This window comes from Haemaphysalis longicornis, unplaced genomic scaffold (assembly GCF_048455015.1).
Source record: "Haemaphysalis longicornis isolate Haplotype H1 unplaced genomic scaffold, Haemaphysalis longicornis Haplotype H1 scaffold_12, whole genome shotgun sequence".
Lineage (NCBI taxonomy): Eukaryota > Metazoa > Arthropoda > Arachnida > Ixodida > Ixodidae > Haemaphysalis > Haemaphysalis longicornis.
The window spans coordinates 88543298-88568882 of NW_027526225.1; the positions used below are offsets into that span (position 1 = coordinate 88543298).

The 25585-nt window shown below is 47.9% G+C and overlaps 1 protein-coding gene across 3 annotated transcripts in view; it reads left to right on the forward strand.

Moving 5' to 3' along the window:
• The window catches only part of LOC144162956 (neprilysin-1-like), a 51512-nt gene extending 27656 nt beyond the window's left edge, over positions 1-23856 (forward strand). Inside the window, exons 1-3 of one of the 3 annotated variants that reach the window (XM_077693695.1) lie at positions 12022-12193; positions 19588-21382; positions 23064-23856. In XM_077693695.1, the coding sequence (XP_077549821.1) occupies positions 12178-12193; positions 19588-21382; positions 23064-23340 (2088 nt within the window). In that variant the 5' untranslated portion in view covers positions 12022-12177 and the 3' untranslated portion in view covers positions 23341-23856. Of the gene's footprint in view, positions 1-12021; positions 12194-19587; positions 21383-23063 lie in introns of those variants that run through there. The other 2 variants (XM_077693696.1, XR_013320803.1) reach the window with 2 other exon arrangements.
• Positions 23857-25585: the final 1729 nt, after the last annotated feature.

A 25585-nucleotide genomic window follows, 5' to 3' on the forward strand; every position in this document is an offset into this window, starting at 1 on the left:
AACAGTTACGGTATTTGAATCAAAGGTCCACTGCTTAACCGGAAGTACGTCACGAGGAAAGGGACGCAAAAGGGACGTTTTCAAAAGGGCTGCGTCTGCTGCAACCCGGGGCTTCCGAGCCGATTCCCCCCGAACTGGCTGCTGCGCCCCACGGAAGTGACGTACGTCAACAAAAAAATTGCATAATTGCATTACATTGCAATTACTTCAATAGTATTGCGTATATTTTTGGCAGTGACACACTAATATTACAGTATCAAGATTTATTTTTAGCCTGAGTTTATTGTCTTTTAATATGACGTCACCTAGTCACCTTGACGTCATGGACATGCTTTGTAGATGTTTGCATTATATTTTTCTCTGCGAAACTCGAGTTTGTTATTGTGTTTGACACTCGCGTAGAAGAAGTTGTGTAAACAAATCACTTTTTATAGATTTACCACGGGTTTTACGGATGACCTACGGACGAGCGGCACGGAGAAGCGGCCGAATTCCATCGAAGAGCGAATTTTGGCCCCGTATTCGCATACGTACGGGTAGAGTTCACTCTAGTACGGGCTTGTCTGTTCCGAGTTTGTTCCGTTGGCCTATTTCAAATATTCCGGCTTCGCGCGGTGCCGAGGCAAGCAAGAATGTTACGAGCGTCGGCGTTGTGTGGAGTCGCTCACGAGTGGTGCGGTACTGCGCTGTGTTTTCGTTTCATATGAGGTGTTCAGCTCCAAGCCTATGTCACCGCGCTTGTATCTTCTGCAGTAATTCACAGTCTTCAAAGTCCGATGACTATTCGTGGCAGCAACGCGAAGTGCTGGTCAGCGCTTGTGCAATGTTTTCATATCAAGTACGTACGTATCAAAACCAAATGTTGCCCCAAAATGTGCACTAAAGTACGAAGCACCGTGTTGCCTTCAAAACGTGACCGATGTGTGTGGTGCGTCATAGTTTTCCAGAGGTTTGTTTGTGCATCGCCTCCTTTAATAGTTAAAGGAAGCGATGGTTTGTGTGAAGCTGCTGGCGACGCAGTCATCGATGCTATCATCACACTCATTGTTATACACGGTGTTGTGTCGGTATTACAACGCGAGGCAAATACTTTGATACTGCTCCGTACTCGACTTGCAAGTGTCCAGATTCGTATCGCTGCAGGAGTGTATACGTGAATAATCTAGAGCCCCATCAGCTAGCAATGGTGCGTCGCAGTGACAGCGAGTTCTCGTTCGTGCGCTTCAACTTGCCGTGATCTCTGTCGTTACAAGCGTGGCCAAAAAATGCGCCGGCTATCTGTCGTGAGTTACTGTGGCATTTTCCGTGTGTGTTGTGTTCGTGTGCTCCAAAATTTACGATGTCGCCAAACGTACGTGATCGTGCCCATTTATGACAGGCTAGGTGATGGGTCAGTGGCTTCAGCAATAACAGATGCTACGTGCTGTGTTGAACTGTTATATCTACATTCTAAGCATACCATCTAGGTGACTCTGCGCAGTTGTTTCTATTTGCTCTAACCTCAGTTGCCTTGTTCATCTTTTTTGAAGGGTATTTTTATTTACGTGTGCACGCAGCATATTAGCACTAAATCAACCTTACACACTTACCTGTACATGCCATAGCCCTCTTCGTAATCACGTGTGCATGTGCTACTGTTACCCTGCAGTATTTCGTCAGCTACTGTGCATGCTAGCAAAGATTGTTTGCATGTCGTTCTGAACCATTGCTAATAGCCTGAATTTCCTTTAGTATTACTAGCATACCTTTTTCTTTCTCACCTGCTGGCTTCGTGTTGCTTTTAAAAGGAATTGACGATTTAACGCTTATGTCGGACAAACTTGTAAAAAACAATACACGGGATATACCTGCTAAATTTCTCAATGGCACAAAGCACGTACACTGATCACACAGGCTAAAAGTATGTCTGACGTGCTCCACACTCTTCGTCTGCCCCTCAACGCAGTCATGCTTGACTTTTACCCAACCGGCAAAACCACTTCTGCTCACTGACGAGCCAGGGTCACTGTCACGCCCACTTCACAACATATAGTGAAAGCAGTCTATTCTGATTTTTACCCAACAAACCAAACCACTTCCACTCACTGACTAGCCATGTAGAGTCACTGTTAATAATTAATCGTTACTAATAATTAAAAAAATCCAGATGTAACTGTAGCGATGGTGAAGGCGGTAGTGAAAGTCCGGGGTGGGCGACTTTGACGGCGCTTGTGGGTTTCAGTGCATTTGGACTAAGAACGGCTCTCACGGGGTGGAAGCCCTAACATCCTTCTGCTCGCAAATCCATAAAATATTTCTCTGTCTCGTTGTTTAATGCAATGCAAAGTTGAGGCCATTGAAAAGCACCATCAGAGAAACATGAGAAAGCGTTGCTTTTGCCTCCGCGGACTGAACCAAGGTGGACCCACTAGGTATATCTGCATCTAAGCACACATTGGGTGCTACTGCGCAGCCGACTGGTACCCGTTGGCAAACCTGCTTCCCACACAACAACACAAACACATGCCTGTTGCATGCGGCCTGTGCGCATTTTGTTTGTCTGCGTGGAATGGAATGGCTGTGCCAGCAGGAAATAATTCATGAAGCACTGCAGGGCAGTGCAACAGTCGCCAGAAAAAATTTCCATCGGCAGACTCGCATACTCGAATGGCAACTGGCAGGCTCCATGGTTCAACACAGTGGTAATTCCAGTGTGCCACCAATGCAACAAGTCTCTCCATAGTATCAGGAGATTCGAATATAGGTTAACAAGGGCGGTGTGACAACTGTCGCCGTGCTGAAAAATGCCACAACAGGGCTGTATTGTGCACAGATTTTTGTTGCCACTCCCATCCCACCTAGTTGTGCCAGCTTCCAAGTTTACCCTGTATCATTTCAAATTAACTGACGTTTGCTGGTGTTTGATTGATAGATGCAAGCACCATTAAAGTGTGTCTGTCATCTTTAGCACTAAAATCATGTTCTCAAGGGGAAACCGAGTTTAACGAGGTTGCGGACATGAAAGCTGGTGGTGCTCATGGGGGTCGTAGCAGAAAAGTTGCAGCATGGTGTCGTGCTGTTTTTGCTATGTTGATGTTATAAAGCGCATGGTATTTATATGGGTCATACGTTTCAAACAAGGCACTAGCTGGAAGTCGTTGCTGTCCCTTCCCTTTGTTACACTTTGTAGTCGTGCTCTTTGTCTGAAAAAATTATTAGAAACTAGCTAGTGTTATTACAATTATAGAACTTATTTTCTGTGAAGGAAATGCTGCCTTGTGCCGGCTAAAGGATACACACTGTTTTGGCTACACACATCATAAGACAAGATAGCAATGCAATACTCCACAGAGCCCGTGCACAAGCTGCTGCCTTGCATTGGTCTGACCCACAGAATTGACAGGAACAGCTCCCCAGGACTGATCCCGAGCAAAGGTTCTGGCTCGCTCATGCCCCTCAACTTCACAGAAGTCAATGAAACCTTGTTACACAGGCTGCGGCTTAAAGTAGCATTGACCTGAAAGTATCTGCACACAATCGGACGCGAGGACAGCCCAGACTGCCTTCTGTGTAAGGCTGTACAGAGACAATTGATCATTTGCATAGTTTTTGACCAAGGTATACTAGTGGGTGAAAAGACCTTGAAGCAGCCTTACTACGCTTGAATGCTTACCCTCTGTCTGAACGAAAGATTTTTGGCACGTGGGCTGACACGAAGAAGCAAGATCGAGCTGTCAAATCGCTGCTTGTCCTGTCAGGACTCTTGGGTCTATGTGGTGAAATTTCAGAAACTGCGGAACTTTTTTTTATGGTCGGTAAATAAGTTATGCGAATTATGCAGTGATTAGTCTGTTTCTGCGCCCCATACATGCTTTAAGTGTACAAAGTTCATTGGTTGATTTCACTGTCATTTCTCATACTCTCAGTATTCAGTACCTTCCTTGCCCCAGTGGGATTTAAGTAGCAGGCCCAAGTTCAGTTTCTCGGGCTGGCCTCTTCTCCTTTCAAAAATCTTTTACTATCTCTACCTCTCTCTTGCCAGCATGCCAGGTGCTTGTAACGGTTTACTAGGATTCGCAACGGTCACCATACGATAAAAATTTCTAATGACTACTTTCATTGCTGAAGTTCACTGCACTCAGTGTACTAGGGTGTTTGGCACACAATAGTAATTATGACTGCAGACAGCCTACAGTTCTTAAAGCCCACATCGAAATCTTGCCACGGACTCGTTCTTGCCTTCACTTCGATAAGGCTGTCACAAATGGGTTGATCAGCCGAACATGCTGGAAGGGATGTTTTTCTACACTCTGAATTAATGTTTGATCATTGTGCATACATTAAATACATTAAAGCATTTTTGCTGGTTCTTCCTTTTTATCTCTTGACACCAGTGCAACCAATGGGTTTTACTGGTAAAAGCTGTGGCTTGTCATATGTGTTTCCAGTTCATAATGATGCATTCTGCTTGTTGCCAAAGCCAACTGCAGAAAAGTTCTTCAGCCATAATGCAGTGCTGGCGATGGTCTTTTGTGGGCTATAAAAGCAAAATGTACTGGTTGTTGGTCAAATAAAGTGAGCCAATTTTAAATGTTTCTTCCCAATGCCGGATGTGTTTTCTTGGAGGTTGTGTGTTTGCTTAGTCCTTTTGGGAACAGTTGAACATGTATGGCTCATGTGTTGGCCATGAGACTAATCAGCATTTGAAGGTTCATGGGGCAGGTACAACTTGTACAGCTGGTGAGCGAAGGGATATAACTATTACATTTCCGATTTTCTTGCAACATGTCACTAGCATACAGCAATTAGGATTTATAATTTAGCTGCAGTTCTTTTTTACGACAATACTGCTATTGTGGCCATTATAAAATGAATAATAATTACGACCAGCCGCCATACGTTGCTGGCCGTAATGTGTGCGGCGTCATCAGAAAACATCATGTCATAGTTACTCCCGCCGTTTACCGCGCACGTGTGCACGCGTTTTGCGATGAGCGTGCGGCATCAACCTGGCTTGCCCGTGGAGCTCGGAAAAATACCAGGAAAACAGTCACGTACGTCTGCGCCACAAGGATGAGCATAAGACACCTCGCAGACGCCCAGCTCGCGAAGCCTGTTCTACCGCGTGCCGACGCATTTCACTTTAGGAGGAATGGGAAAGCCTGCGGACAAAGCAATCCGGGTCAGCCAGTCATGCATGCGGAAGATGGATATGACGATAATTTTAGGGACCTTATATGACGATGACTACTACTGCCACAGTGAGAAGCGACGACGGAACACGTAAATAAACAAATTTCGCAATACGTGGTGGTGTCATTCGGTGCTTCAGGAGGATCTAAAAAGAAAGCCTCCAGCTCGCCTTGCGTCACTTAGTGCAAGTTTCGCCAGTTTTAAAGACGAAGGTGTAACATCAAACGCGAAAACTGACCGTACATATACGTGGCGTCGGGCGGGGCCACCGCTGTATGGACTGGTGTCCTTGAACTCATTTCGCCAGAGCAGCAGCCAAATCCTCTCACCACGGCGCTAAACCGGCACCTTGGCAGAATGTAACCTTGCTGCCACGTGCTGCCAGTTGCAGGTGCACGTGGCAGCACGTATACGCGTAAACGGATGCGCACACACATATCTGACTGCTGGGGAACTTCAGCGTGATGAGTATCCAGTCTGCTTGTCAGAAAACGAAGGCCTGTATGCTTCTTTCTTTTTGGACAACAAACGTCACATGGTTGGCCGGTTCTTCACTTGCAGTGGTAGGCTGTTGGACAGCTGCTGTTATGACCAGAAGCAACATTCGCTCTACTTACATGACGTTTGTATACAAATTATGTGCAACAACGCTTTTATCAATTTGATGTTCACAGTAGCTGTGGGCACAGTTTATGTGGGAGACTATATTGGCGCTACATTTGCTGCCCTTACCAGCGTGTGATACAGCGCTGTGCTCTCGCTGTTTATTAGTTACCAGCACAATTTTTACAACGGTGTGTGAAGTTGGTGAAATGAAGTACAGTGTATCTCCTGGATTGGTCGGTGCTTCCTGCTTCGGCGTGATTCTTTCCAGGCCATCACTAACAAGGGTGGCGAAGTTGTGCTTGTGCCAGAAGCCAAATTTTTTGACGCTTTAATTGTGATCAGTACTTGTAGCACTGCAGTGTACCTTGTAACTTTGGAAGCTCGGAAAAGTTGGTACAACATGACCAAATATACAGAGTTGTAGGCACGACGAAAAGAGGCATATTAACACGCGTTTACTCCAAACATCTTTTTGTCACATCTAATATAATTCAGGCCTCTTTTGTCCCAGCTGTGCTGATTTCACTCCCCAAAATAAGGCACCTCCTGGTCTTTTTATGCACAGAAAGTATGGTGAGGTTTCAAAACATTTCAGGCTGCTGCGCCAAAACTATACGGACAAAAACGCTGGTGTTCAGCGGCGCGTACTACAGTGCACCAGAGTGGAAGATCAAGTGCACTGGGCACCAGTAATCTAGACCCAAGAGAACTCTTGTGAAATGAGGGCCTTCAAAGGTATTCCTTCGGCCTATTCTTCTCCCCACAAAAGCCACAGATTATGATCTAAATGGGAGCGCAAGCAGCCTTCGTGCAACACTATTCAGACCTTTGCCGGCAGTCTTCAGCCAGTGCCCACGTTTGAGGACAGCAGATCAAACCTGATGGCGTGATATGGGGCGCACACACACCTTCCAAAATAAAAAGAAAGAAAGAAGTGCGGTTACAAAAGCCGGCGAATTTAAACGTGCAACACAATCCTCTGAATCCTCCACTCGGAGTGGTTTTGCCTTGCCCGCAGGTGCGCCGTAGATAATACAACACCGAACGACAGGCGATGTACCAAGGAGGAGAGTTATCAGCCTGCGCTTACGGCGCGTACAAAAAGCGCGTGCTTTTCATCGTAAACAATGAAAAGCACAGCCGACCTAAACATGAGTGCCGGCACGGCCGCTTTGCACGGCTCTGGTACTAGTTTCGGCGATCAACAACGACGACCAAATCCAAGAAATAATAACAAAAAACAGGTGACGTCACTTCCGTGGGGCGCTCCAGCCAGCCCCGACCGGGCGAGGCTGGAGCACCCCGGGGGAAAGGATCCCCGGGGTGCAGCAGCCTTTGCCTTTCAAAAGGGGCAGTTACGAGAATACCGCCCCAGAGTTAGTGTGAAATGCTCTGCAGCTCGCACTACAGGTGTCGAGAGAAAAATCATGTAGAAATTGACCGCTAAGACGACTGTCACTACGCCGAGTTTCGTTTCTTTGACAGCATTGGCTAGTCCGCAGCGAAGTTGTAAATGTTACGGAATTCCTACCTGCTGTGGATACATGGTCGTCTACGGATGGAGTATGGCTACAGAAAACGGCTGTGTGGAAGGCTTAGCGCAAAAAAAAGGCGAGGTTGGTGGCAGACGAGACGGGCGCTACTAACAACCGAGTTTATTTCGGAAACTATAGGCACGTGTATGACAGGAATACACTGAAGAAAAAAAAAAGGAAGGAAAAAGAAGATACACCGCGGGCATCTGTCAGAGCGCGAACATAACAAAAAAAGTTTGTAGAAATGCACTTTCCTTATCATAGATAGAAAGCGGCGCCACACTCATACAGATGGACCCCCTTTCTTTTTATAAAAAACGCCTCGGCAACCTCACGTGCAGTCGCATCTCTGCTTCTTTCGATTATTTTTGTTTTGTCCAGGTCGGGTTTCCAGTCACAATCGCAATCCTTACAATGTTGCGGCAAGTGCGAACCAGTTCCATTTTTCATCGACAGGGCATGTTCTCTAAGGTGGTTATTGATGCGTCGGCCGGTTTTTATAATAAGAAAGAGGCCCGTGTGCGTGAGTGTGGCGTCGCTTTCTATCTCTGATAAGGAAAGTGCATTTCTACAAACTTTTTTTTTTTTCTGTTCTTTGAGCTCTGCCCGTGGTATATCTTCTTTTTCGTTCCTTTCTTTTTTTCTTCAGTGTGTGCCTGTCATATGTGTGCCTGTACTTTCCGAAATAAACTCAGTTGTTAGTAGCGCCTGTCTCGTCTGCCACCGTCCTCGTCTTTTTTGTGCTAAGCCTCCCATCAGAACTAACCCATCAACTAGCCCATCAGCACGTTTTATTGAAAACGTATGTAACTCTCGTTTCATGCAAACTATTCTGAAACAAATTATATAAAAAATAATCTAGTTATAAGGAATTTACGTGTATGTGTCTGTATTCGATCAGTATAGTAATTCGCATACATAACTCAATATAGTTATACATACACCGATGTACAGCTTCGCTTGTCTTCCGATTTCACAATAGTAGACGGCTCAAAATTGCTTGCTGGTTACAGCTGCCGCATATTCTGTACCGGCCAATTTCTTTCTTTCTTTTTTTTTTTTGCACAATCGGGCACTTAAGGCGTTCGCCTTAAAATAGAAGTGCGGTAACTTTTGTTCCGTCGTATTTCTCAGTTCGCTTCCACCGCCTCCTGAGGTTATCGCCTGCAAGTCAGCGAGCACTCAGGCGAAGCGCACTTATCTTGCTAACCCGGCAGTCGGTGCGCCGTCGGGATTACGTTTTCCATGGCTTTATGCGGCTCACGATTGGACCTCCGGGGTAGACATTAATAGGTGAGGAGTAATTTGACTTTCCCGCATGTAAAAACAGACGATGGCGACTAAATTGAGCTGTCGAAATTCGACGCGGTTAGAATGGGCACCCGTCCAGTTGGGCGCACCCCAAGTCTCGTCTGTTGGTACGCTGGTGCCATCTGGCGGAACGGCAGGAAGGCGATCTCTGCTACCGCGTTTTCCGCAATGAGTAAGAATGTCGCTTGGCAACTGCACGTAATAAACCGCCTGCACCGCCCAGTGCCGGATTAGGAAACTTTGGGGCCCGGGGCTACTGTGTCTTTGGGGCCCTCACTATGAGGATGGGACGATGATGATAATGATTCTGATTTATTATGCTTAAAATTTCGAAGCCCATTTTATGCTCTCTGATCAATGATAAATTATGCATAATTTCACTGCTTCCGGAAACTAATTTCTTGGTTTGATGTCAAGTTTTCTATAACTTATCTAAAGCAAAGCTTCCTACTTTTACCTGCCAACGGTTCTTTCGTGGCCTGCGGGACAAGAAACTTCAAACGCGGCTAAGGATGGGGAGGGAGCTTTTCACTCACGGAGCACAGTGTAGATGACGCGGCGATAGGGAGCTATTACCGAGCGTTCCTAGCATGCAGGTGACTGCTCGCACCGGCGGGCGCGTCGGCGGGACGGCTTCGTCGTCTGCTTAAACAGTTGCTTTGGGCCTGTTTTGGCGCTGCTTCGCGTCTATTGCGCGCTTTCTCCGCATGCCTTGATTAACCTTTTTGACAGCACCTGCTGGGTAACCCGGGCCCGACGGAACTAGGTGAGCGTACGGCAAATATACCGTAAGGATTGGTTTTCAGGGCGGCAAAACAAAATGTAGAGACCACATACAGGCATCTGGCCGCTAGAGAAACCTTTTGCGGACTGCTTGCAACGAATGGGACTCCGTTTTCTAAATTGGTGAATACCAATTCGATTGTGGCTTGAAAGGGATTACAAAATTCGAAAGGAGCAAGTGGATCTGATAAAAAGCGATTATAAAAGATCGCTCAGCTTTCTCGCAATTCTCAAACTTACTAAACTAACTAGTTGAAATCGGTATAAATGGGAATCACTAAGCTCATATGCCAAATTGTTTCTGGGTCTGCGCTTGTGTCGCGCGGTGGTGTAGAGCGGCGGCGTGCGCCGCTCTAGCCCGGCCGTGGCCGACGCTGCTGCTACGTTCGGGACGCCGCCCCCACGAATTCAAGGTAACGGCTGGCAGAATCTCTGGTTTCACTCTTTGTAGAACCACGTGCGTGAATTCAAGTGACGTCGCATGGGCAATTGTAGTGAGTGTCGTTTAAAGCTTTGCTTTCCAACCACCTTCACAGCGTGGATTAGAGCCAATTTTTGATAATGCTTAAAGGCTAGTATCGTTTGATTGCCGGTCCATCACAAATTCACAAATAATCGAAGTGCCATTTCGGCGTGCACACACCATAGTACAGAAGAGTGTTTTCTTACAAGGAGCACTTTTAGATGCGGAGCATCTTATAATTTGGGCATGACCCACGTCGGCGTCCGCACTCACACTGCGCATGCGCAACTCTCCTCCTTCCCTCTCTCCCACAGCCTGGCGATACTCCCGCCACTTCTCTTGTACCAGCTGCGTGCACTTAGCTTTCTCTTCTCCCGCGTTCTCGCTTCTGCTTTCGCGGTGCATGCTCGGCGCTTGCGCATCTCTCCTCCTCTCGTCTCCTCTCCTTCAACCTTGAATGTAAATCTTTAGATGCGGAGCATGTCATGCTCGGGGCGGTGTTCCTCCCTCCCTTGTCTGCCGTCCGCACTCTGCTGCGCATGCGCGTCTCTTCAGCCCCGTCAGCGTTTAGGCTGACGTCAGCGCAGTCGACTATAAAAAGAAATAGTTAGGCGGCGCCTGGTTTCGATCCCGCGACTCTCCGGCCGCAATGGCAGGTACGTGGCGCTCTTCCCACTGCGCTACAAACCGAGACGGGAGCATGCGCTACGAACGCGCCTGATGTCCTTCACTCATTCAAACTACGTCAAGGAGCTACTGATACAACGAAGGCACGCGAAGCTGAACGTCAACGGAAACGACGCACTGAAAACTAATGGGAACTTCAGTCGACAGAATGGCTGCTTCGCATACTACTCGGGGTTCCCCTACGGGAGGGTGGTATAATGTTTTAAGGTTTTAGTTTTAAACGCATAAAAATCAACAGAACGAAAAACTTCGCTATATCTAACCAGCAAAGTTTTTCTCGGAAATGCGGCGTCGATCAGGAACCCAATCGCCCGGCTCTTGCTGATTTGGCAGGGGATTCAGCATGGAGATGGTGTTGAAATTTTCGAAGATTGTTGCCGGGGTGACGAACTCGATATGTTGTTGATATGAAGGGAAGTGAGTGATTTATATACAAATATATGTTAACAAAGCTGAATAGATGACCAACAAAACAAAAACTTTAAAATTCCAGTTAGACTCCAGCTCCAAGTGCGTGAAGACCCCTCACTCACTCACTCACTACTCACCCACTCACTCAGTGTTCAGTCTGGAAGTTTGTTACAGGGAGAGTTAATTAATTATAAACTAACAGCAATGAAAACAGTATTTTTTGCATCATCATTTTGAGATGACCACCCGCGATTGTGTCTTAAAAATTGCAACACTCCAGGTAGTGCAAACAAACTGAACCACTCCGGCGAGAAATATCGAGCCGATATCACCCTTATGCAATTCAGATAACCGACTAGCATTATGGAACGGGTCGTCATCGCAATGAACTTCCTCGTCAAGCGCGATACACTGAAATTTCTGGCACAAACTGTGTACGCAGATATCTCAGCCAATGGGGTAGTGCTTAAGTTGTCAATAATTACATTCAACGTCCTTCGGGTTTAAACAGTTCAGAATGTTCTTCGGAAATTAGTTCATTTTCGCATGCCTGACCCTTTCTTATGCCGAAACGTGTGCGCATCGAAACGTCCGCGTACTTTGAGGTTCGGGTACCGAAAAGACTACGGAAGGGACGTGGGCTGGAAAAGGCCGTAGCGGAGCTCGGGGCCTCTTTTATGCGGCTTCTTGGGCCCCGCAAGCCAGGGTACCCACAACTTTTGGTCCAAGACGCCTCCTTGGAAACCTTGGGAAAACAAGGAGGAGGAGGACGAATAAATTCAAATGAACTCGAAGGTTGTAACCTTAAGCCTGTGCGGGGCTCCCCGCTCCTCACCGCCGTTAACGAGTTGAACCAACTAGCCCAACAACATGCTTTGCTGAGTTAGCTACGTTGTGAAGGAGAGCCTGAAGCTCGTATACCTTCAACTTTTGATGTGGGCAGCAAGCACACTCAAAAACTTTTTTTTTCAAATGGTCGAGTGGGGCCTCTGACAGCTGGGGCCTGGGGCTGCAGCCCCCGTAGCCCCCACCTTAATCCGGCTCTGGCCGTTGTCGAAACAAAACAAGGTCTCTGGTGCGTGCACGGTCACGCCACTCTGGCGAAGACGAAGCCGAAGAAGCAGCCACGCAGTCCGTGCGCACGAGACCCCGGCACTCGAACGAAGCCGACGATATACCGCCATACGCCGGATCCTTATTTTTGCCGCAATGGGCGACGCTCTGGGTAAGACGCCACCGGTTCATCCTCCGTTTTACGGCCGTGTATGCGTGCGTATTAAGGCCTGAAAGTGCTGACATCAGAACGTTAGGTTAGGCCACTACCAGGGACGGGGCCATGTGTGTGTGTGTGTGTGGGGGGGGGGGGGGGGGGGGGGGGGGAAGGGGGGGGGGGCGACGCCTTCCGAACTTTTTTCCAGGGCTGCGTCTAATCTCACGGCAGCCGTGACAGTTACCTCAAGGAAATTCTCACGGCAGTCTCCATAAAGGCTGGCTGGCCTAAAATTTGCTGAATAATATTACGTACCAACGCCACCTAACATAACCTCGCCGAACCTAACGTATCCTATCTGAACGCTTCATAACCTACCCAAATCCAGCCCAACTGCAAAAAACCTAAGCTAACCCAGCCCTATATTAACCTATATTAAACGTAACTCAACTCATTCTAGAAGTCCCGTGCGTCGATACCTAGATATAGTAAAGACCAGTGTAAAGCATTAAAAATTTACGATTACCGAAAAATTCTGAAAGGTAAAAAAAAAAAAAAAAGAAACCATCCCAATGTAGGACTCGAGCCTGAGCCCTCTCGTTTAAAACCAATTATACCATATCAAACCGCTACAAGGGCAGCTTCGCGCACGGCTTTTTAGGGACTTTTATCCCATCGAATCTCCGCGCAGCGTGCTTAGCGGCTACTGCCGTGAGAAATTTCTGATGGCAATTCTCACGGTTGCCGTGATAAGACACCTTTTAGGGGCAAAGCACCTTAGGACCTCGGTTTGTCCGTGGCTTGTCCCTTGGCGTCAGTGGGTGACACAGTATTGCGCATGCGCGAGGAGCATTGGATTGGATTGGAATTGTATGTACTGTACACACGTGTTGTCACTCATTTACACGCGCGAGTGGTCAATGCCACTGGTGATTTACGACAAGAACGATGCCCAGTGCTTCGCCCACTCGTCATGATTCCCTTCGTGGGGATGTGTGAGCCACACTTAGTGCTCCTTTCGGCAAACCTCCTCCCTCCCGATAACCCATACCCCCCCCCCCCCCCCCCCTCCGAAAAAAAATTCTGGCTACGGCCTTGCATTGAAGGACTCTGCTTGTACTGTTCGCCGCCTTGCCTGGCGCAGGCGGGGAAGTCAGGACCCTGAAAATTGGATACAACGCTCCCCGATTCCGTCTTTTTTATAGGGAGAGTGCTTTCACCACGACAAATAGCTTTGTAAATATCTCCTTCCATTTATTTCTGTAGTCTATTATTGCTAGGTCGGAATGTGTGTAACCTTTTGTACTCTTGAGTTCGTTTTGAAAGAAAGAATACCAAACCGCGATGCTCCGTGCGCTTGTGTCGCTAGTAGGGGTGTGCGAATATCAAATTTTTCGAATACGAATCGAATACAAATATCTAGCTTCAAATATCGAATCGAATATCGAATAGTTAAGGGAGGACGTGGCCTTCAAAAACAACTTCCTGATTTCTTTTTGGATTTTCATAAAAATTAGCACAGCAACTGGAAATGCTTCTGTGATAACACCATAAAAATTTCGAAGTAATATTTTGACACCTTTGCTATTTACAAAATTTTCTTTCTGTCCACATTGTACCGAGCTGAGCGGCCTATAAAACGGGATATAAAACTTGTTCAAAGTGCTTTGCATTCCCAAATGAATGGACAGGGTCGCGACAGTCTTTCATTATTTATTAGAAGACTTTTGTTTAGTTTTCAGTTTTTCAGAGGTGAATGTACGACAGACATATACAACATGAACGACTATTTGAATAAAAAAATTCAAAAAAGTAAACCTAAAAAGCCAAGAGTGTCACGACCTGAACTGTTCATCAAGGCGTGTATAAAAAATAGCGCTAGCGGCCACGAAGAAATCACTGGAACAGTAGACGCAGGTGGCAAAGAAAAAAAAAAACTGTTTTGAGGAAGCCGTTTGTGCGTCTATTTTTCTGCCGTTCATGCGTTTGTGAATGAATGAAGATAAAAGAGATGGCCACGAACAGAAAGAGGATCGCTCAGCCGATCCAATGGTACCAAAATGTCCGCGCCCGGTGGCACCGTTGCGGAGATACAGAGCTCCGAAAATTGCTGTTTTTTCGAACTTTTAAGCTGACATTTTGTCACCGCAGCTGGCAAAAGTACTTTTATGCCACTCTGCGATGTTTTGCGGCGGAAAAACGTAGAAAACATAGAAGCCGAATATGTTTCTTCCAAAAAACGATGTTTTGGTCATTTTCCGAAGTTGAAAGCCGCGTCCTCCCGTTAACAATCCAAATATTCGGTAATAGCAGATTATTCCAACCCTTTCAAATATTCGAAACATTTCGAATACATAGTTTTCGAAGCGAATACGACTATAACATTTAATATCCGAGTAATATTCGAAATTTTCGAATATTCGCACACCCCTAGTCGCTACCAGTGGAATGCATGTCAGACGTAACGCTTGTAGAAGGACACTCGTGTAGCCGGGTTTTTAGGGGCGAAGCTCCTTAGGGCGTGGGTCTGTCCATCTTCGACGTATGTATGTAGCCACCTCTAGTTTAGTTCTTGGATTGTTTACTAGATGGCGTGGCTACCTCTAGTTTAGTTCTTGGATTGTTTACTAGATGGCGGTACTTGTATATGATGAAAAGATGCGCTTGGATTGTTTACTAGATGGCATGGCTACCTGTAGTTTAGTTCTTGGATTGTTTACTAGATGGCGGGGAGCGTTGTAATAAAATCCGTTCGCTGTTGGCGCGCGCTCGGAGTCGCCCGATGGATAAGGCTGCAGATGTGCGAGCCCGCGAGGCAGAAGCGCTCCGTGAAGCTGCGCGACGCCGCCGCCAAGATCCTGCCGTACGAGAGCGGGAGGCCGAAGCGTGTCGTCTGGCTGCGCGACGACGCCGCCAAGATCCCAGCGTTCGAGAACGAGAGGCCCAAGCGTCACGGCAACGGCGCGAGGACCCTGCCGTACGCGAAGCGGCACGGCTGCGGCGCGAAGAGTATCTCCAAAACGGGATCCGGACAGTTTATCGAACGCCGTTTTATCGAACGCCGTTTTATCGAAGTCGTTTTATCGAACGCCGTTTTATCGAACACCGTTTCATCGACGGACGTTTTATCGAAGCCGTTTTATCGAAAGTATTCTTCTCGGCCTTTTCGAGTAACAGAATTTCCAGTACGTTTTTTTTAATTTCCTCCTTGCTATGTAATTTGCAAATTTGTAATTTTTTGTTTTTGTGATGCGCGAAAAATGTCACCAGAATTTTTTGTTGCGTTCATTGCGCAATTGGTACTGCCATAACGAATCTCCTTGTGTCTCTATCCCCTCTGATCCGAAGCATATCGCGTCATTGTGGCGTATTGATTAAAATGCCTCGATATGCTTCGTACCTTTTTGTATACACCACTTTTGTGTCGACATATAATCTAATTATTTCGCCGCGTATGTTGTACATAAAAAAGGCACTTCTTGGCGCTCGGGGGTCCAATGTCAAAAGCTTAACTTGAACGCTAGCAAAAGTCTCTCCTGATTTCTGCATTCCTAATTTTTAATTACTTAGTTCAATTGCTAAGAGGTTACCAAGCCTTGTACAACTGTTCTCCATGCCTTGCATGAACTAACGAGAAAAACGTTAGTTACAAAATTGTCACCGTACTGCAGGTTGGTTCGTTTTCATCTTCCTCCGGTTGCACCCCACCATGTCTGCTGGAGTGCATACTTTTGCCTTTTTATCATAAAGCATAAAAACACTAAGATCAAAATAGTAAACACCAAAAATAGAGAAATCATGAAGGTCTACTCAAAATACAACGCCATGACCCGATTACCTGTAAATGAAAATGGAAAAATAAAAAAAAATGGGGACGAGCAATACTATGGCCCATGCGATTACCTGAACAAAGTACACAAAAACCAACGAAATGCGTTTCCTGGTCGGGCGCGTTCCTTTAAGGCCACCACGAAAACGTAAGGTTGGTGAATCGAAAGAGGGGCGAAGAGTGTTGACGCAAAAGTAGAAAAGTATACGAAATCCTGTATTTTTTTTTATTTGAGTATGATTAACAAAAAACGTAAATTGTGACGGGATGGGCAATTGTCCAGTTGTACTAGCTTACGAGTTTTCCTAGTGCGAGATGACCTCTGACGACTTGTCCTACTTGACGAGTTCATCTATGATGAGTTGGCTGTGACGGGTTCCCTTGTGACGAGTTCTCCTAGACTCCACCACCTCTGTTGGGGTCTCACTATCATGGTCGGAACGCCCCTGTTCCAGTCGTATAGCACTAATCTTTCAGAAGTTCTTGGCCCAATATTTCTCCAGATGCAAACAATGTGACCCTAATGTCCAAGTAGGAGTCGCGTGTAAACCACGTGACTAGAACAATTAGGGGGGACAAGACTCTGGATGACGTAATGATGAACCATGGCGCAAGGGATATATTTGGCACCACTAACCTAAACACGCCGATACACATCTAAAGAATATTGCGCATCGGGGTTAGGGTTGGTACTATAGGGGCAAATTCTGTAATATAAACAAGGAGGTCATACATGCTTGAGTGAATTCAATAGACTCAAAAATTAAAAATAATTTAATAAAACAAAGGTGATCGAAAACACGGTAAAGGCGCACGGTAAACACGAAAACACGGTAAAATGTAATGCACGACAGAGACAATGTAGAATGAAGGTTACTGCAGTTTAGGTTAATGCGATGGCCAGTTAAACAATATAAACACCGAAAATTACAATGAAAGCCGCAAACCCGCACTTTCGATAAAACGGACGTAGGTGGTTCGATAAAACGGCATTCGATAAAACGGCGTTCGATAAAACGGGCATTTTTTCGATAAGACGGCGTTCGATAAAACGGCGTTCGATAAACTGTCTGGGAACCTCCAAAACGTCAGAGAACGGGAAGCGGCGAGAAAGCGCGCGTATCGGCAGGCAGACCCCGATGCAGTGAGAGCTCGTGAGGCGTCTGCAAAACGCATCAGGCGAGCTCAGCCCCAAGGTGCCGACGCGCGGTTTAAGCGAGACTTTCTAGACGTTACGTTCGGACACAGATGTAGTGGGCGAACTTTCACTGAAGAGTCACGGTTTTACCGATGATTTCCCCTCAGGAGCTTCGCCCACTCATCATCATTCACCCCGTGGATATGCTGTGAATTTTTTGTCCCTGTTTGCTCCCGTGTGTGGGTATGTGGCGATTTCAATTCGCTTGCGTTTGTCTGCTGTCGACGGAGCGTTTGAGAGCGAAGTCGCTGCATTCCCCATCCATGCACTTCAAGCGCTGAAGGCCAGCTTATAGTGCGAGATACTCGTAACTGTATAAAACCGCGGCACATGAAAATGACTCATCGGCGCCGGCGAGAGAGAAACTTTTTTTTTAAATTTCTGGCGAGGCTCAGTCCTAGCGATTGTCCTTTAGGTGAGGAAGGCGCGCCAGGTAATCTTGAGCATTAGTGGGGGTCAGGAGCTGTAGCTCGGGCGAGGAGCACCTGGTCTTTCAAGCCAGATAGTGGGAGGGCTGGGTAAACGGAACGAGGGTAAAAAATGGCATTCCCAAACGGCATGTGGCGTGGTGTATCGAGCGCCACTTGCCGGGCAGTTTGGGTAAGCAAATATTGTGAGGTAGATGGGGTGGAGGACTTGTCTGGTGGGGAGGGAATGGGTCTGTAATTGTCGCCCGAGTCTGTCTAAAGGTGGAGGTGGAGACGTGTGAGGGGGAGGTTGTTCAAGCCGCTGTAGGCGGTAATGTGTGGTAAGGTCGTTGAAAGTAAGCAAGGGTTAGCGGGCCTTACGTGTGCCGTGCTGCGAGACTTCTCAGTCCTCGAGCAGCCAGGTGAGCAGTTTCCGCACCGCCGAAGTCCACGTTGCCCGAGGTGGGCTGGCGTGGAGGATTATGGTTTGGTCAGGAGGAGGGCGGGAAAGGGAATGTATGGCAAGCAGGGAAGGAGACATGGCATCTGAATTATTTAACTCCCGTAGTCCTGTTGTGTACATGTACATGTACATATCTTGTTGTTTACATGTCGGGGTTTTGTTAGAAAGCTTAAGATGGCGCCATTTTTCTGACTCTCCGTTTCTTTGTGAGTCAGCGCTTGTCCTGGGATGCAGTCGTCTTTGCCGGTTAGTTCTGATAAAAGATAAATACAGATAGCTTACTTGCCGATGAACGTATTTAACTGCAAAGCAGTCTATGGCCTGGGATGATTGCTACCGATTAGCTATCTGGAATTTATAGTTAAGGATCTCAGAATCCTTGCAGAAAAGAAATCCTACCCGTAGTGCGCGTGTGTTCGTGCATGGGCATGCGTGTTTAAACGCTAACGCAGCTTTGTCACGTTTTCCAGTGCACTATTGACAGAAAGCCAGAACCAAGCTTTCTGCAGCCAGTTGTTTCTTTCCAAGATATTTCTTTTCTTGGCCATGTATTTTTATCCAGAAAGCCAGGTATTTCTTTGAAACCAGGATCAGGACCGAAAGATTGCTTCGCTGCAAAAAAATTCCTGCCACTGTGGAACTCTTACCCCCACATATCTCCTCATCTTGTCGCTCATAGATGATACCTCAGCACCATCCGCTGCAGTAATAGTTATAGCAGAGCGAAGAACTGGTGCCGGTGTGGTTCCCGGCACTTCTGCGCATGGGCAGAACCAGTTTTCTTCTTCTCTGCGCACGCCAACTAGCACCGGTCGCCTAACGGGTGCCGTACCGGGACCGGTTCTCCGCTTTCTAATAACAGTGCACAAAGAGGGCATAATTAGCCACGAAGTGCGTGCCGGGACATCGAGTGTTCGACAGGTTAGAACACCAAGATGTCTTTTCTTTTTAAATAAATTCGAGCCCCACTGAAAAGTACAGTGACGACGAAGATGCGGTCACTTACCAAGCCAAAGTGAAAACACAAAGACGTTTCGGGGCCCGTGCGGGTTCCTTGATCACGCTAAGCAGGCCGGAAGAACCGTTGGTTGCTTCTTATTCTAAAACGTGACGTAATGAAAGTCGCCTCTTATTCTAAGATGTGGCGTTGTGAAACTTCGTGAAAGGTTCATTACGTCACATTTTAGAGTAAGAAGTGACGTAATGAAAGTTGCTTGTTATTCTAAAATGTGGCGTAATTAAAGTTTTATTGCGTCACATTTTAGAATAAGAAGAGACTTACGGCTCTTGCCTGCTTAGTGTGATCAAGGAACCCGTACAGGTCCCGAAATGTCTGTTTTCACCTTGACCTGGTCAGTGGCCGCATTTTCGTTTTATGATACCTGACCAGACAAACGTGCGTCGAACTCTCGACTGAAAAGTTCAATGCATGCATTCTTCGCTTCTGTGGCAAGTCTCGTGCGTACACTTCTCACCTTGCGATACAGAAGGTGCACTTTGGTCGCTTCGCAGTCGAGACAAAGGAGGCAGCGTCTCCGTTGGAAGACGTCCTTTCGAGAAACAACCTTCTGCTGGTGGTGCTGGCCACGCTCGCGAGCACCGTCTTGGTCGTCTTCGCGCCCGCCTTCACGAGAGGCCACTTCCCCGCCTGCAACGACCCCAGATGCATGAACCTCTCCGCCGACCTGCGACTCATGATGAGAGAGGACGTGAGACCTTGCGACGACTTCTTCGCCTTCGTCTGCGGAAACTTCGAGGCCGCGTACGGCAGCGTGCCCAGCTATGCGGACGCCGTCGGCAAGCGCGTCAGGCGCTCTTTCCGCGAAATGGTCCGAGAGCTGGTCGTCGACTTCTCGGATAAGGTGGAAGACATTCCGCTCGTTGCGTACCGCAAGTGCATGGACGAGTTTCACCGCAAAGAGGACGACCTCGGACCGATTCGAGAGTTCGACAGACTACTGACCGCTACCCTTAACAACACTCCAGACGGGAGCTATCTATTTAAAAACGTTTATTTTTTGGTAGCCCTGTCTCTCAAATTCGGCACGCCTGTTTTTCTCAGGGCGGGTGTTGTTCGCAACACATTCACACAGCGGGAGAACGCGCTCCAACTGGAAGCTGAGAAAGCACGAAAGCCTCTGCCCAGAGTGACGTTGCACAAAATCATTTTGCAGCGCTGGGGGTTCCAGCACTGGCGAGATTACCTGCGTCACTCCGACGTCATACTGGAAGTGATGAGCGGAGCGGCCGGTGCCCTCGGTGAGGTCCACCTCAACGACAGCGCCCCGCAAGCCATTGTGGCTGACGACATCGATCGATTTCTGCCCACCATGAAGCCTCACGAATTCCTTGGAGTCATCCGCGCCGTGTCGTCCGAGTCCTTCGGCTATGGCAGTGTTGTATTTACGACCAACGCCTTGGCGCTGCGAAAGCTGGCGGGCTTCCTCAGGGGCACGCACCCCGTGCGGCTCGGGTACAGCACACGCTTCCTCGCCTGCGAGGCCCTCCTGGTGACGTCGATGTTTTCGTTCGGGGAGATCTACGATATCCCCAAGCCAGCAGTTGCGTTCCGCTACCGCTTGCTGCAATGCACCGACTTGTCCCTGGGTCTTTTGTCTCCGCTCACGGAGTACCAGTTCATCCAGAAGTGGTTGGGTCAAAACAGCTCTGCGGTTTCGGAAAGGATGATCACGACCCTGTTGGAGCAGTTGCCTCAGTTGAAGCCCTACGCCCTGATGGAGGAGGCAAGCAGAGCGAACCTCTCCACCAAACTGGGGATAACCACCATTTTCCGGGGACTATATCCCGGCTACAACTCCGCCAAGGACGTCCAGTCACGGTTCGCCAGGCTCAAATTTCCGAAGGGCTCTTTCGTGACTTGGGCGACGCAGGCTCTGAAGACCAAGGCGGAGCTGCAGGTCGAGGCTCTGATGACGAAGGGAATTCCTCCCGTCCGCGCAGACGGACTGGACCTTCGTCTTGGCGTCCTCTACGACGCCTCAGAGGACTCGCTGCGGGTGCTGCCGGCTCAGCTGCTTCCACCCTTTGGCGCGAGCCTGAGCCCATCAGCCTTCAGCTTCGGCCACCTCGGCACATCCGTGGCTGAAGCCCTCGCGCAGGCCACAGAGCCCCGGGGCCTGTCTGGGCATCCGGCGAAGCTGTCGTTTTCGCGGGCTTACGAGGACAAGTACATGGAGGCTGTCGACTGTGTCCGCCGTCAATACCTGGAGGAAGAACAGGAGCTGCTAGACGTCGAAATGGCGGCCAGTCAACTCAGCAGCCTCATTGGCCTCCGGGTCGCGTACAGGTGAGCACTGGCTTTCTTCTTAGTTGAACCTCCATGGCCAAGTAGTGCGCGAGTGATGCACTATTTTTGGATATAGGTGTAAATCTGACAATCTTTAAGGTCGGTCAGGGCGTTTACATACCAAGTAGGGTAATAGTGACGGGAATGCGGGGTGAAACTACATAGCTCACTGTCGCTGTATAGATTTACGCGGCCGCACCACAGCAGCTGCTCCGTGGGCAATGTTCGCGGTCTGGGTCTCTTTCTAAACTTTCGTCAAGTTAGCACAACAGCTGTTTTGCGGGGTTGCTTACGGTGCATCAAACAAAATGCTCGGGCATTCCTAATGCGCAAGAATTCTTGGGCTACTTCTCCTGTACTTTTTCCGTCCATTGTCTGTAATGCTTGACACGAATGGATGTACATGATGGGACACACGCGTGGCCGTTGTACGCGTCCGTCACAACGTCACCGTGGTGCAGCCCGTCCCATAACGTGATGGCGGGTGGTTCGTGGGACTATGGGGGGCATGCGCTGCGGGAGAGGAGCGCACAGATGAGGAATTGCAGCGTAGATGTACGCTCTCTTCTGGTACGGAAGGTGTGCTCAGAGATGTGAAGCTGGAAAGAGAACTTACGCTCTCACGATCTGTTCCTTCCTACGAAACACTTTCTCCGGCATTTTTTTGTGTGTGGGAGGTGATCCTTTGCAAATCCCAGAGCAAACTGTGCAATTAACAATTTGGTTTTCGCTAGTTTGGGGTTTTGAAAGTGGCTATTGAACTATATAGTGTTAGAAGAGAATAGCTTACTGATGGCGAGGGCTGTTCTTGCTGTATTGATCCCCCAGCGGATTGGTAGTGATTATGTCAATATTAATTGAGACAGCATGCTTGGTTTAATTGGTCCTGGCCACTCAGCATCTCTGGTATTCTGCTGCCGCTTCAAGATCCTCTGCATGTTTTGAACGAAGAGTGCATGGGCCCGAAGTTTTCTCCGAGTGAAGCGCTCCTGCAGCTGCCCCAAGTGTGGAGGGACGAGGGATCGCGGGAGGCAGAGTGGGGAACGTCCAGCCCTCGGGAACACCCGATTCGTAACATGCACGTTGTTAATGTAGCTAGCTACGTATACCCCCCAAACTTGGCAGTGGGTAGCCTCCTCTAAGCTTGCGTGTGTATAGTGCTCTTTCTTGCCACAAAAAAACATAAATGACTCATGAATGTACACCGATTGCGAATGTTGAATGTAGGCACCCTAGGCAACTGTCACCTTGTTTCCAAGTAATGCGGGCGAACAGGTTACCCGGAATAATTTGTGTGCACCGAAATTCCTTACACGCGCTATCGGCTTTAGAAAATTTTCTTTACGTTTCCCCTTAGGCACAATTCTTTGCAACCATTAAGTCCCGGACCATATTTTCCCGGCGCCGTATTGCCCTGTACCATGATGTCCGGGATGATAATATCTGTAATATTAACTTCCAATTCCTTCGACAGATATATGCCGTACCATAATTCGGAAGGCAAATATTTTGAAAAATTATGAGAAACAGAAATTTCCTTAGCATGCATGATGGGATTTTAATGTGGCGTTGCATGCACCTTCAGCCTCACCAATCTGCGGTAAAGAAATGTGTAATTTTGTTTTTATTCTAAACTCCGCTGATACCGCGGGCTGCACTTGACCAAGCTTCACGCACCCAGGGCTTGGGAGGCGTGGAAGGAGCAGGGCACGAGCGCCGCACCTCGGCGTTTTCTCCCGCACGTGCACTCGGACGAGCAGGAGTTCTTCGTCGGCTTCTGCCTCCGCCACTGCGGCGTTGCGACCGCCCGTCGCGACAACGCCAGTGGTTCGGCCGCAGCGGTGCTGTCGCGCCCCGCCCGCTGCAACATGCCGCTGAAGCTCTCCCCCGAGTTCGCCCAAGCTTTCAAGTGTGCTGCCAGCGATCCCATGACGGCGCGCGGAGAACAGTGCGCCTGAGTCGCAGCTTTTTCAGAGACATTTTCTATAATACGTCGTGCTCATTTCCTCCCTCCTCTTCTCGTCTTCCGTCGCTCGCGCATTGCCCCGCTACTCCGCGAATTTCTTGCTTAAGTACCTCAAGTGATCCTAGAAACCGATCGTCGCAATACAAATACTGAACCGCCTACTGTTTGTTGAATATGATTGTGTATCGTTGAGATAAAACGTGAACGCAGAAACGTCTTCTGAACTTCTCCCAGCTTATTGCGTCTCGCAAGCAACAAAGTAACGCATTTAGGGAAGCAAGTAGCTTTATTTACATGCGATGAACCCCTATCCCGGATGGAGCTCCCGGGATGGACGACTGCAGGGCTGTCTTTGTGCGTGCAACCAGTCCTCGCTGTACTTCTGCTCTAGAGTCGGCCATCCTCCTAGCTGATCCGTGAAGTAGAGGAAACGCTGCATAGTGCAGGCTCTCCTTCTGCCGTTGGCGGTCACTGTAATAAAAAAGATGCTTTGACTTGTCACTTTCAATAGTGAAGTCTTTGAAACGGGTGCGAGCAAAAGTCCTGCTGCTTCCGATTTTCTTTTTTCGGCGTTACTTCTCTGGTTTTCGGAAACAGGGGTTGGACATTGGTGAGTGAGTGCCGGTATACGATTGACATGAGCTTGGTGGAACATCCCAGTAATCGCTTAGTGGCTGTCGGTCGTTCATTTAGACGCCCTGACAGGGAAAATCGCTAACTGGGAGTAGCCTCTTTAAGTTTCCTGCTGGAATGAAGTTCCTCGTAGATGGCGATGCAGCGCTGCGTATTGGGGCTTTTCTTGGCCGCTTGGGAGGGTTGTCGAGAATGGGGGCCCAACCGGGGTGAGTTGTTTGGGAATGTCTCCACGTTAGCCTGCTTCAAAAAAAAAAAAAAAAAAAGATCGCTGACCTTTGGCACTCGGTATGCGAAGTGGGCACCCAGAGCTGAGTATGTTAACGCAATGACCGTTGTATTCGGGGCCAAAATAGTGGGAAATAGTGAACTGCTTTCGTAAATTGTAATTCTGCGTAATTTAAGGACGGCGTGCCAGCAAAGTTACGTCATAGAATAAACTCGCTGCTTGTAGTGCATTGGGACTAGCACCAGTTAGCGCCTTCCCCCAGCGCAAGCACTCGGCTACGGGGCTCAAACTCTGGGCTCAAAAAAGTGCTGTGCGACGCCGTTGCTTGAAGCTTTCGCAAAAAGGTATAATCCACAGTCGCAATCAGGTCACCCTCAACGTTACAAAGGCACCGCACTATATGGGGATTTCAAAATGCCCCGTCATGTTTACGGCCAGACAGATAATAGTACAGTTTCTATATCTTGACGAGAGGGTAATCTGTCGCTAGCGTCTGTTCGAGCCTATATGGAAGCCCTGTGACGCGTGTAGTTGAGCATTGGTATGGATTGTGTATGAATTTATATGGATATGAATTGTGCATAGTTTAGCATTGGTATGGAAGGCTACACACACTAAGTTTTTCGGCAGATAAACTGGTATAAAATGTCTAATAACTGGTTAATAACAGACAAAACACTAGAGTGACTAGACAGACAGGTGGGACTGGCGCTCTACACCCACATGCGCCGTTTCAGTAATGTCCTGCCCATTCGATCATATTTCATACGCAAATATAAGACTTAATGACCACGCTGAATAGTTTCGGCACTCTTTGACCATCGTTTCCCTTAAACTGCACATACTACTACTTTATACTAATACTACTCTATACCACTAATACTTTATACTACTACTGCTTTCTGCTACTACTACCACTACTTTCTACTACTGATTTCTACTACTACTTTCTACTACTTTCTATTACTACTACTTTCTACTACAACTACTACTACCACTACTACTACTACCACTACTACTACACTACTTTCTACTACTACTACTACTTTCTACTACTACTGCTGTCTACTACTACTTCTACTACCACTACTCGAAGTGGAGGACTGGAGATAAGTTTAGGAATCCTGGCAATATTTCCACACACGGGAAATCTTCTGAACTAACTTCTTCTGAACACAGAACTAACGTGATTATTGGCGGATACTTAACGAACGTAATCACTAAGCTCCTAGATTTGTCATTTGCTTGTGCGAGCAGTCCTGGAGTGCTTACGAACTACTCGGACCTGTTGAGGAACGAAGATTCCAGTTATCATTACTACCAGATTAGGCGCATCAGCCCGCCTGCAGGAACTGAGCACGTTCCGTTCTACACG